The 13,362-nt window shown below is 44.3% G+C and overlaps 1 protein-coding gene across 2 annotated transcripts in view; it reads left to right on the top strand.

Moving 5' to 3' along the window:
* Nucleotides 1-2,942: 2,942 nt before the first annotated feature.
* Ntm (neurotrimin) overlaps nt 2,943-13,362 on the top strand; it is a 956,051-nt gene continuing 945,631 nt past the window's right edge. For both annotated transcript variants that reach the window (XM_051196962.1, XM_051196959.1), the window contains exon 1: nt 2,943-3,325. In XM_051196962.1, coding sequence (XP_051052919.1) covers nt 3,244-3,325 — 82 coding nt within the window. In that variant the 5' untranslated portion in view covers nt 2,943-3,243. The remainder of the gene's footprint in view (nt 3,326-13,362) is intronic.

Here is a 13,362-nt window from a genome sequence, read left to right as displayed (position 1 = left end):
ACATGGCTACCTAAATGAGACCAGCACAATGAAAACACCAGTTTACACATGGCCTCTAATCTCACAGGGCACCACGCTAGATGAAGAAATATAGGCAACAAATAGTTTTTAAGAGAGGACGAGCCCCTGATAGGCTATCCAATCTAAGTGGTCAGAACTAACCACACATACAGATGAGCAACTGGACTCAGATATAAATATGTATGTGTATATTGCACATATATTGAGTATGTATGTAACAATAATAAGCATAATTATTTATGTAACAATAATAGTAAGGAAGAGATGAATTTGAGAAGGAGAGGTGAGCACATGATAAAGGAGAAGTAGAAAAGGAGGGAGGATAGGGCAGAAACGACATAAATACAGTTCTTGTATATCAAACTCTTAAAGCTATAGAAAAAGAAGCTGTATGAATAACTGGTGTGTATTCTGCTTGCCTGCTCTGTGTTAATTCAATAGTTATACCATCCACCTGTTCTCAGAAAAGTATTGCCTAGGATCAGGCATAGACCAAGGTTTCATTTTACTTCAAGTTTAAAAGAAAAAAATCATTGTATCACATCAGGGTGTGAGGGAAGACCTTAGACAGGCCCTTTGCAGCTCCAAATCTAACTTCTAATTTATGACATTGCCTGCTTACAGTATTCTTCCCCATGCTATTCATCTACTCTGTCTATGTCCCCCTCAAGGCATATCGTGACTCCAAGCCTCTCTAAAGAATGTCAGAAAGCTACCATAGAAAAACGGTCACTTACAGGTGCTGTCTGATAGCATCAATTACGGGTGCCAAACACTGGCAATTTGATTAAGGCTCAAAGCAGTGTATGGTTTATTGTATATTTTCTATCATATTATAACTGTTGTTCTGCATGTATTAATTTATACTTTCACTGCTTTCAAAATAGGAAAAAAATGTTTAGAATTTAGCATAGAAAGTCAGTTTAGAAGTTGATCTAACCCACAAATGCTTAAAATCAAACTCAGACTCTATTTCTTAAGAACTGTATACCTGTGAGCAAGTGTTTTCTGGATGTCAATGTCCTCATCTGTAAAATGAGCAGAGTAATAATAATGAAGCATATGCCATGACAATTTAATGAGAAAAATGCAAGAAAAGACTGCAAATCTTTATACCTGGCACATAACAGAGGTTCAGTAAACACTGACTGTGGTAGCTACTTCGTTACTGTTGCTGCATGTGTGGGAGCCTGGCAAAAATCAGTTTCACACATGGATTTGTGCAGTTCCACAGAGAACATCCACAAATGTTGATGTCTCTCCCTCTGCAGTCACTGAATACTATCAGTGTTGACTCTGGTCTTGTTCATCATCTTAGAAAGAAGTAGAGGTAAAGTGAAGCCGACCTTCAGACCATTCTGCACCCTTGTCACCTGCTGTCCCAGCTGCCCTGGAGCATTTAATTACATGTGCCACTATACTGAGCCTTTTACAAACGAACCTAAGATAAGATTCTTGTCCTGCAAAGCTCACAGCATCAAGGACTTTTGGGTGGACATGTGAATTAGAAAGTAGAGGCAGAAGAGAGAGAGAGAACACCTTTGAATACAATAGCAAGAAGCTCTGGACGTGATCTCCAGCACTCCAAATTTACAGACGAAGGGCCAAGGCTCAGGGAACTAAAGGAAGCTGCCTTTGGCCTGGATCTGTGGGTAGCAAGAAAGATGCTCTGGGTGGCAGTGCTCAGGGTCATGGGCTGCCCACCTGCAAGTGGTACTCACATAGTCACTAAACAAGCAGAATGAACCTCTAGGATGGTCCCAATGTCTCAATATCCTCTTGATTTCACTCTTGTGCCCATAAATATGAACAGGCAATGAGTTCTCTGTGGCATATCAAGAATATGCATTAGCAATTCTATGGGGTGTTCTACGACAGTGGTGTTCTGGAGAACAATCTAAAACGTGTGCTGAAATGAATTGGTGAGCATCCACAATGGGTTCAGTTTTTCTTTTGTTCAGGATACATCATGTGTTTCCTTAAGGGGAAGAAGCCAAAACTGAGCTTCCTACTTCTTAGAATTAGAACCCTAAAAAAAAAAAAAAAAAAAAAAAAAAACCACACACACATCTATTTGTTTGTTTGTTTGTTTGATTTTCTTGCTGACATATCATCAAGGAGACAAATGTCTGCAACCATCTGAGTACATTTATAGCAACACACAAAGTGGTGATTTGATGGTCCTTTAGTGCATCTAACTTAAATCTAACTGAAGGCTGAAGTACAGACACTGACAATATGCTTTTTAGTGAATGTTGATTGAGGCCATAGAGCAAGAGCCTTGCTCTCTTTCTGATGGTTCTGTGTAATCATATGGTGGGCTGTCTTCTCAAATTCTGGACACTTTATCACTTGGCCTGGGGTGACATACACATGGGTGATTTTAGAAAATAAAGTGAATGAAAATAGGAGTGATACACATTTTCTGAAGGAAGAGGGACAGAAAAAGAAAACAGAAACTTATTTATTATTTTCAAAGTGACTACACCAAAAGGTTGAAGAAAAAGAGAGAAGAAATCTGATACTTAATGATACTTCCCTTGCCAGGAAAATAGGAACAACAAATAGAATTTGACTCGTTTTTGCAAGTTTCACAGAGCATGAAAATGCCCCTTTAAATTTTCCTACAAGCCACCTTGGCTATGGGATTTCTCCAGTGCAAAGTGTATCGAAGTTCAGGGGGCTAGAGACCACCAGAGGAAAGAGATTTTTGGATGCTCAGGGCTCTGCTGACTGTCAGTTTAAAAAATGAAAGTAATATACAAGGGGCAAAGTGGCATTTATCATTCCATCTCTCCAGGCTCCTGTCTCTTTAATCAGCTTGATTTGCCCAGCAAATGATTCCTCGTGTGTGTGTGTGTGTGTGTGTGTGTGTGTGTGTGTGTGTGTGTGTGTGTGTGTGTGTGTGTGTGTGCCCTGCGCGCGCGTGTTGTAGCTCTGTCAATCCTTGGATTAGAACCAATGATTGCAGCTTGTAGGAGGGCTGTCCAGGGCCAGATTGTACAATGTGCCTCAGTGCCAGAGTATGAGTGGAGATAATTACGGAGAAGTCAGACTCTCTCACGCCCTCGGCTTCCTTGTTGTGTCCTTCAGCAAAACAGTGGATTTAAATCTCTTCGGAAGAGCTTGAGAGCGACACAATCTATCAAGAGGAAAAAGGAAAGAAAGAGGGAGGGGGAAAAAACGATCCTGACAAAAAAGAAGAAAAAGAAGAAAAAAATTATGAAAACCATCCAGGCAAAAATGCACAATTCTATCTCGTGGGCAATCTTCACGGGGCTGGCGGCTCTGTGCCTCTTCCAAGGTAAGATCGGCTTTTGATTTGCCTACATCAGCTCCGGGAATGGTACCCGGTGCTGCAAGCATTTGCAGGCTCTCGGGGTCGGCTCCGCTGCGCGGTTTGCAGGTGGAAGTGCGAGCGTTTCATCCAGCATGGCTGGGACTTCATTCTCCCGACCAGGCTGTGAGAATATTGATTTGATTCTGGCTGCTACTGGAATGAGAAACTATATGTGCATAAGTAAAACGTGTCTCTGCTACTCCCTTGGGTCCGTGGCTGTGCGCTGGCTCCCTGGTTTCATGCACATCCTTCACACTTACACAGCCCAGCACACATGTACGCAGGGGATCCTCGCCGATGGGGAGGGCAGCCGGGTTGCGAACGTGCTGCTTATACGACTAGGGAGAAATTACAGGAGGAAACTTTAAATATTGGCCAGTGAACTTGTAAAGCTTCCAAGAGGTGCAAAGCGGGAGACGCAGGCTGGAAATAATCGGGTACCTCCTGGAAGGTGCTGGCCAACGGTCTGGCTTCGGGGAATAAATGCATTCATTCACAGGAGCCTGAACAACTGTTAGTTTTGTATCTGTTTGGGGGTGTGTTTGTAGCGGGGCTAGTGGGGGTGGGCGTTTCAAGCAGATAAAGGAGTGTGCAGGCAGCGGCAGGCTGCGGTGGGCTCTGAAATACGCGAAAGCCTTCCTAAGTTGAAAGGACAGAGGCACGAAGAGGCGAATGCTAATTTTCGGTCTTCTTACTGGCGGCGGCGGCGAAGCCAGGCTGCAGTTGCTGAGGCTGGCTTGCTCTCTGACCAGGGCTCTTCAGTGTTTGCTCTGCTCTTTTCAGGTGCATTTGGGAACGTGCCTCCACCTGGAGTCCATTTGCTGCACTGTGTGGTCCCTACCACTCTGCAGATCCTCCCCTTAATCCTGGCCATGGAATTAGCTGCTAACCAGCTTGCCTTACCCCCATCCTTTGGGGAGTCGGGGTGGGGGAAGGGGAGCTCTAGGTTGCCCCTTTACTATTTAAAATGTTGGAACTCAGAGATTGAGACAGGCAGAAACTTTGCCAGGCTTGGTCCTGCAAGGCTCCCCAAGAGTCTTGGAGCCTGAGGCAGGGAGGAGGAGAGGGCAAGGCTCTCCTTCCTATTCCTATGCTGTTGCATTCCCAGAGGAAAGTTCTGGCTGGCAGAGTGAAAGGGGATGGGTGTCCCACAACTGCCTCTTCTTCTGCCAGTGCAGCACGGAGTTCTGGTGATTTCCCTGAGTCCTAATCTCTGGTCCCTCTGACCCCTTCTGAGTGATGATCCCTGTCTTTGCAGATCTATATGAGGTGGACAGAGGAAACAGGGTGGAAAGAGTCAAATGCAAATGTCTGTGCATTTTGGCTATGGCTTAGGAAGAAGGGAAAGGAGTAGAGGGGAATTAGACCATGATAAGAAGGTCCATGGGAAAGGACCATACAGGAATATCCTTGAGACTGCTCAGCCTTTGAGTTCTCCATTTTGCCCTGTCCCTTAGGCATTGGGGGTGTAGAAGGATAAGGAGTCTAGAGGCATCCTTGGTTGACTCCTCTTACGTAATATGGAGCAGGATCTGTGTGTGTGTGTGTGAGGGAACTCACAAGCATATATATATATATATATCTGCTTATCCCACCAACTGAGTCTACTGCCCTAACACAGGCAGTAGGGAAATTGAGTTCAAGCCCAGGCCCCCTCAGGGAAATAGTCCTTTGCTTTCTGACAACAGAAATGGAAACTAAGTAGGTAAGGCATTGAGTAAGGTGTCAGAGGATGGGAGAGGATGACCCATGCTTTTGGAAACTGTCATCTGTCCTGAGAGCCTCTGTCCTGTTTATTAAATCAACTTGGAGACAATTGCCAATATCCCACCATCAGCAGTACCAATTGGCTATATGCCAGGAGCCCCAGGGCCAAAGCAAATTTACATATAAATTAGCATAACTTTTCATTAGAAATAAATGCAGAGAAGCATAATATTTGCTCATACTTCACATCACCCCTGAATAGAGGAGTAGGAAAAAATCATATTTCCCCAGGTGAAGTCTGATTTTTGTAGTCTTATTCCCATCCTGGGGATTGAAAGTAGGGACAGGGATTTCTCAGATCTGCTCTCCTTCAACCAAATTCCGAATTTCCCAAGGAAAAATGATAGCTTTATTTGTGCTGGCTGCATCTGGGGAGCTCTAAATCGGCTTTGTGTGTCATAATAGAACAGGGCTGACCAATTTTTAAGGCAGTGTGACCCCTAGAGACCCCATACCACATGCCAGTGGGACTTGGCAAAGGTGATATCTGTTTTACTTTCGGGGAAGGAAGCAGAGGCTGCTAGCTATCTCTTATCAAACTTACAGAATTACTGAGGCAGCCCAGGTCTTGCCTGCAATAATCCACCCCTATTGCATTGACCCAGCAGGACTAGTTAGAATTCAGCACACATTCCAAGGCGATTTTTTCTCCTCCTGTTTTTGTTTTAAGCTGACTCTTCCCAAGGCTGCTACTTCTGGGTTTCTTGCCTCTTGGAAAGGTGTGTAGCTCTAGTGGCAGGTTAGGAACCCCTCCCTGATTCATTCCTCCCCCAAACCCACTAGCAACAGTGATCCAGTTTAGAGGGGTGGGAGGTTTAAGGGTTCATGTGACAAGGCCTGGAAGACTGGGGAAGGCATTGAGTAGCTCCAGGGGGTGAGGGATCTGCCCTGAGAAAAACCAGGGCTAGTTAACTCGAAGAAGCTTTTCTTGAGAAGAGAGGAGGCAGGATTAGGGGCTGCCCTTTCCAACACAGTGCCCACCTTCTGCCAGCAGAGGTTCCCAAAGCAAATGGCTGGGTGCACTGCAGCTTTTCTCTTTCTAGCAACTGACCATTCTTCCTTCCAAGGATCATGGTTCCTCTCAGCACCTTTCCATTAGCTAGGTTAGTTTCCCTACCAACCCTCCTAATTCTTCACCTCTCAGATCCCATGTCAAGGAAGCTGTTTATTGGAAATACAGAGTGAAAAGACATTCACTTCACACTGTTCTTGGTTCCCAGGCGAGGCCATGGGCACCATGGAGCTACACAAACCACCTAACTTCCCACCATGCTACAGTAAGCATGCAGTTGGCCTCAGCAGCCAAACTGGGTAGTTCTGAGATGGGAAGAAGGTACATGAAACCAAATGGCACTTATTGACAACATGCAATAGGGTCTGGTGTGGGCATTGTGGCTACTTGAAAGTGTGACCAAAGTGCAGGGAGAGAAGGGGAGTCCCTAAAAGTGAAATGTGACTGCCATGCTTAGAGTTGCCTGCTTGGGGCTCATCATGGTCTAATGTTCCTAGACAGTTCCTCTCCACCCTTCTTGCTGGATACTGCACTACCCACAGTGCTGGGCCTCTGAATATTTGTTCGAGGCTGTCAGGCAATCAAGCAGTGCCAAGCAGGAGCATCAGGCCCTCTTGATGAAGGTCGTTCTTGGAACTGCAGCCCTAGTTACCAGAGTTACCATGCGCAACCTGGTTCTGCTGTTGATATGCATTTTCCTTTTAAAGTCAACTAGAAATAAAGGAAGCACTTTGCTTTTATTAAGCATGATGCATACCTAGCTTCTCTTCTTTCTTAGGATGTTTCCCTTCCAATGCAGTTTTTAACAATACAGTGCAAGAAAGTAACTTTAAAATACCTTTCCAGGGAAGGGTGTGGTGGTAGTAGAATGGGCGGGGGGCTCTACTCCTTGTTTCCTACTAGCAATTCCCTGGGATCTCTTTGCCACCTATATACAATTCAGCAAAACTAGGGGACAATGACCAACACTACCCGTGGCTGTGTGTCATGGATGGACCAGACAAACCAAGTTATCCCTTGCACTGACGTGAGCAGCAATATCCCAAGAAGCTGCAGATTTTGTGAGCCTGTCCTACTTGTGTGATTGCAGAATGTGCTAGAAAGATCTGTAATATTCTTGATGCCCCCTCATAGTGCAGACACCCTCTGGACAAGACTGGCAAGCCTAGGATTTGGCCAAGTGTGTTTTGTTTTTGTTTTTGTTATTGGGAGTTCTTGACTTCCTGCTCACCAACTAGAATGCAAAGTTTGCTTCATTGCTAGTGGCATCAGAGGCCCTACAGTCTTCAAATACCCCATGTAGATGGCCTCCAGGTATCAAACCAGCTTTGGTGACCTGAGTCCAGCTCAGCTGGGAACCTGATTATCTCCAGGCTCAATTTTTTTCTGTGTTTTCTATAGGGAAAATAAATATTTCCTCCCAAGAGCCTGTCTCCCCACCTGCCTGACAGGCCGGGGAGTGATTCCCCTGGGTGTTGTAAGGACTCATTAATGCTTGTAACACTCCAAACATGTGGTGCTAAGTGGAACTCCATGCTGAGACCGGTTGTATTTATGCAGTTTCCTTCCTTTCTGCTCTATTGGCTTGTTACATGTTTACTTTATGTCTATAGTCATTTGAAATTCAATAAAAACAAATTAAACATAAAAATTGAAACATGCAAACATAAGGTAGCTGGTGCCTGCAGGTTGGGTAGTCACTGTCTTATGAGTCTCCTCAGACTGTCTTCCTCCCTGGTGGGGCTTCTCTACTGCACTGGAGTTCATGCTGGGGAGGGGAGGGGGTCTCTAGATGAAACACGGGGATCATGCCCCCATCCATTTGTGGAAGGAGGCTTGGCATGGGGTTGTGATGCTGCAGCATGAAGAGCCAAGGGGTGGAATCTTAAAGAGGGATAGGAGCTAAAGATGAGCATTTCAATGTGTGTGAGAGAGAGAGAAAGAAAGGGGGGGAGAAGGGGGGCACTACTCTATTCTGAATCAGCGAAGTTTGGGAAAAAGAAAGATCTCCTGTACTTTAACTGATGTTGGTCAGTTGTCTCTGAAAACTTCCCATTTCTCTCCTTGTATATTTACTCATGCTGCCATCAGAGTTAAGTCTGCTGCTACCCTCCCTGCCATGTGACTTCAACCATGCTCCCTCCCATCCTCTCCTACTGGCCTCCCCTTCCCTTCCAGTTCTCCCCTCTTCTAGTTCTTTCCATTTTCCTTTTTCCTTCTTCCTTTCATCCCCCCTTCTCTTCTATAGGAGTGGTAATTGATCAGTTGACAGATCTAGGTCAAGCTGGCAGGGGTTGCTCTGCTTCCTGCAGGCTTGCCTAGAAGGAGGGGAGAGTCTAGCCCACTGAGCCCAGAACACAAGGCGGAGCATTGGGGAAGGAGGGGAGATGAACCGTGGTGAGTTCACCCATCCCTGGGAGGGGAGTCTGGGATGCTGTTCACTATGTTGCCTTCATATCTCTCTCTCTCTCTCTCTCTCTCTCTCTCTCTCTCTCTCTCTCTCTCTTTTTTTTTTTTTCTCTGGCACTCTAGTTTTTCATACCCAGCTTATCTTGCCTTCTTCCTGCCTTTATCTTCCCCTCTGCATCTGTGCTTGCCTTGTTCCTCTTTCCTCACTCCCTTTCTTGACTCTCCTTCTGAAATCATAGCAAGCAATCACAGAATACCCCTTATGTAAGTCATATTACAGGTATGGCCTTTTGTTTATTTGCAAGAGGAAAACCAGAAGCCCTGCCAGAAGAGCTCTGCAGCCATTTGCAAACTGCAAAACAAACCAACAAAGACTCTAATTTTCATTGCTGAAAAGAGGATTTCAAGACAGACTGTCAAGCTAAGAATCAAATATTGGAAACACATTCTTCTTCACTCCTGCTACCAAGAACATATTAGGTTACTAAGTTTGATTTTTCCCCTATCTTTTTTTGGCTTCTGTGGGAACATTAGACTTTCCATTAGTAAAAGACTGATCAAAAGGCCAGCTTGTTTTGGTTTCACTTGTTTATTCTTAGAAGGGGCACCAAACTCTAACCTCAGTCAAAAATCTACTATGGCTGGTCAATCACTAAGAAGAATGTACTGAGCACTACTAAGATTCTTGCTGTACTGAAGATGCTAGGACTGTAACAGTAAACAAATCAAGGGAAGAGTTAAGATCAAAGACTGATCACAATCTTCCCCTTGCAGCAAGTGGGAAGACTCCATGCAGTATCAGGCCCCCTGTGCAAATGATGGTGCGGCAAGAAAGTAACCAGCCTGGAGTTGTTTTGCTGTTGTTGTATTTGTTTTTGTTTTGTTCTTTGTTCCTTGCTCTTTTGGGGTGCCTGCCAACCATCTCCCAAATAAATCACACACAGAGGCTTATTATTACTTATATTGTCCGTCCTTAGTTTGGCTTGTTACTAGCCAGCTTTTCTTAGATTATTCCATCTACCTTTTGCCTGTGAGCTTTTACTCTTCTATTTCTGTATATCTCTACTTTCCATCGTACTCCATGTCTGGTTGTGTGGCTCAGTGGCTGGCCCCCAACATCTTCCTCTCCTTCTTTTCTAGTTCCTCCATCTCCTCTCTTCCCAGATTTCTCACCCCTATTTATTCTCTCTGCCTGCCAGCCCTGCTAACCTTTCTCCTGACTTGCTATTGGATGTTCAGCTCTTTATTAGACCATTTGGGTATTTTAGACAGGCAAGGTAACACAGCTTCACAGAATTGAACAAATCAACAGAAGAGAATGCAACAGATCTTTGCATCATTAAACAAATGTCACACACCTTAAAATAATATTCCACAACATCAGCACTTAGTCCTTGTTTAAGGAAGCATTGGCAGAGCGCACATTACAGCTCTGTGTTCTTGCAGATCAGAGACACTACCTTTGATTTTTGTTGTTCTTGCCAAGAGGGTGTTCCTGAAATCTCAAGTGTCTTCCATTATATGCAGCATGAAGAAACTGAAAGCAAATGAGAGTCAATTATTCATGTGGCTCCTGGTGTGGTCATTGAATATTTGGTGATTCATAGACACCACTGCCATCTTAACTCCACTGCCACCTAGCATAGCCAGACCCCCTCCTTTATGCCCCAATTTCTGCACAGCCACAACAAGGCCAAAGATGGTAAAGATAAGGCTAGGGAAGAACTTGCCTTGGGCAGCTGGTCTATTTTCTGGGCTTCAGTGTGGGATGCACATTTGCTTCCCATTAAGAACTTACTTGTTACTTGGTCAGCCTCCCCTAATTTAGGTTTCTAAAACAAGCCAAATGCTTCATTAACCAAAGACAGCTATTTGTTCTCTTCTGCTGCTATACTCTATTTATTTGGGAATCCACTTTCCATGGCTGTTCTGTATATCTATCGTCTCTTGCCTCTTGGTCTGTCCCATTGGATTTTCAGCTCTGCACATCCAGAGAAGGCCATGCTTCTATGTGCAGTCTGGTCCCTACAATGCAACTAAAATTTGCCCTTGTTCCCATCTTCCATGGCAGTGGCTGTTTTCACATGGGACAAAACTTTTCCTGGGTCTACAATTCCTCCAATTCCAGTAACCTTGTGCAATGCTTCTCCTGACCCAGTCTCAGAAGCCACAATGGCCTTCAACAGATGGATGCTTAGCTCCCTAGCCTGGGTCTGTTTTCAACTCTAAACTAGTCATTTGAAACCATCAAATACCCAGAAAGCTTTATACAAATGCCAGCATCAGACCCTATCACAGACTGGGTAAGTCAGAGTCTCCTTGTGATTTTTATCTATCTATCTATCTATCTATCTATCTATCTATCTATCATCTATTTATCGATCTAGCTATCTGTTTGTTGTGTATTTTTTTTTTTTTTTTTTTTTTGTAGCTGTATAGCTTGTCCTGGAAATTTCTCTGTAGACAAGGCTGACCTCGAACTCACAGAGATCTGCCTGCCTTTGCCTCTAGAATTCTGGGATTAAAGACTAGTGCCACCACCACTGGGCAAACACTGACATTTTAAAAACTCCCTCAACCTGTTTTAATTAGGAGGAGGGCTAAAAACCACACCCAGAAAGCCATCCGAAAATGTCCTGCACCATGGGTTAGACACACACCTCGACGGGCTTTGGCATTTCCACTTTAAAATAAAGCAGTTGGATCAAAGGATTTTAAAGTTTCATTCCAAGCTCTGCATTCAGCAATTCTGCAAATTGTCTTTTTGAGTATAGTTATTGATAGGTAGCGGTGCTAGAAGTAAATACTCACAACTAGTTTCTGCCTGCAGGAAGCTAGGAATATAAATGGTCACAGATGGGTGAACACAGTCAGATCTCAAAAGTGATGTTCGTGCGTAGGCAAACTCTACATACAGAGTCATGGATAAGACATTGTCAATGTAGGCGTATGTTTATTTACTTGTAGAGCCTTCTTAGGGTGCCAGGCAAAGATTAATCAGTTAAAGATCTGCAGGCAGAAGGAATGAAGAATTATAATCATTCCTAATTGATCCATCTCTAAGGCTTCCTGTAAGAAAAATTCAGGAAGCCTTTGAGTGAAGGTCAAGAATAAATGTGTTTAAGATGAACTTGCAGAGTATTAAGCAGCAAGGAGCCATGGAAGAAACTCCTTCCTCAAAGGCAGGGACGGAGCACCCATCTTTCCCTACACTTTCCCTCCCTTCCTGAGGAATCAGTCACCATGTAGTCCTGCCTCCTTCCTGTGGTCAAGAAAGACTCATTCCTAGCACCTCAACAGTAGCCATGAAGCTCCATTTGTTAGACTGCTGTGATGTTACCTCTGCTTTCCACGCCAGGTCAGTTCCTGTTGGCCATGCAGGAGTGAGAGCGTGCTTGTTTTCTGGTGGAGTCAGCAGATTTGAGAGGCTCATAGGTTATGAAGCTACTGTGCAGATTAGAGCCATGTTTAGCCAATGGGTAACCCACACAACCATCTGGTGGCCCCAAAGAATTCACCCTGCTGTGTCAGACGACGCTAGAATCACAACTAGTTCAAGTCTAGGGGGACTTCTAGTATGATTTATTCGACCCTTCCCTTTGAGCTCTGACACCTCCTCAATGCAGCTGCTGGGGGCTCCCAGCGTCTGTTACCAATAATGTGGATAGGGAAACTTCCTTTTGATCATCTACTAATTTAATTGTTGGATTCCAGGGAAGATGGGAAGAAAGGGATACGGTACAGGAAAGCTCTACCTGACATTTCCCCTACTCTAGAACATTATTATAGCTTACTTGTCCTTGGCTTTGCCTGGAAACAACCCTAATTTGGCTACCTCTTACTTTGAGAACTGAGAGGCATTTGAATCAACATGTGGTTTTTTTTTTTTTTTTGTTTCCTTGTGGTCCTGGGGAATGAACTAGGGCCCGTGCACACTAGGAAAACATTTTACCATTGAGCTACATTCCCAGCTCTTGATTCATCCTCTGTATGACTCTATTTCTTACTCAAGAAAATGAAATAATTATAGGATTTCCTGGTAATGCTGTTCAAAGGATGAAGTAACTAAGTTAATACTGAAAAGGTGCCTAGATAAGCTGGTACTTATTAAACACCCAGTAGCATTATGGTCACCTTAATCTACCTATTTGCAGAACTGATCTGATCTTTCTGTTATCTGGATGTTTCTTACACATTTGAAAGTGTCATTCTCTCCTCTGCTGTCTTTCCATGATGTTCAACATGTCAAGATTTCTTTCTTATTTTTCATATAACCTTCCATGGCTGGAGCTCTAACTGCTCTTCTGTAACTTTCTTTCACTCAGTGGCTCAACCCAGGGTCTTACTCATGCCAGGCAGCATGCTTCCACTCAACCACATTCCCAGTGACTATCTCACATGCTTCTTAAAATACTCTTCTCCCAGTATGTCTGAGGCTATGATGACTCCTTACTCCTAATTCAAGCAGGGCGGAGCCTTGGTGCCTTAACAAGGCATGGAAGCCCTATGGGTTTGGCCTCTGTTTCCCTCACTTTACGATTCCCGTGCACAGACACTGAGTTTTCTGTGATTCTCTTCCTTAGGTTCATTTGGATGCTGTCCTCTGTTTGTGCTCAGGCCTGCCTGCCCTTGACTACTGTAAAACATTTTCAGTAATGCAAGACCAGCTTGGCACAAAGGCATCTCTTTGAACTGCCTTGTTCTTCATCTGTGGCTCCAGTACACTTGTACTCAATTTCATTTTTAACATCCATAGCATGTTAGGGTAGTTACCCAATTACCTGTGACTTTTTTGCAGCCTGTGAGCTCCAGG

The sequence above is a fragment of the Phodopus roborovskii genome, unplaced genomic scaffold (assembly GCF_943737965.1).
Source record: "Phodopus roborovskii unplaced genomic scaffold, PHOROB, whole genome shotgun sequence".
NCBI lineage: Eukaryota > Metazoa > Chordata > Mammalia > Rodentia > Cricetidae > Phodopus > Phodopus roborovskii.
Note: the sequence above shows the minus strand (reverse complement) of the source record. Positions and strands in the feature narration are given on the sequence as shown.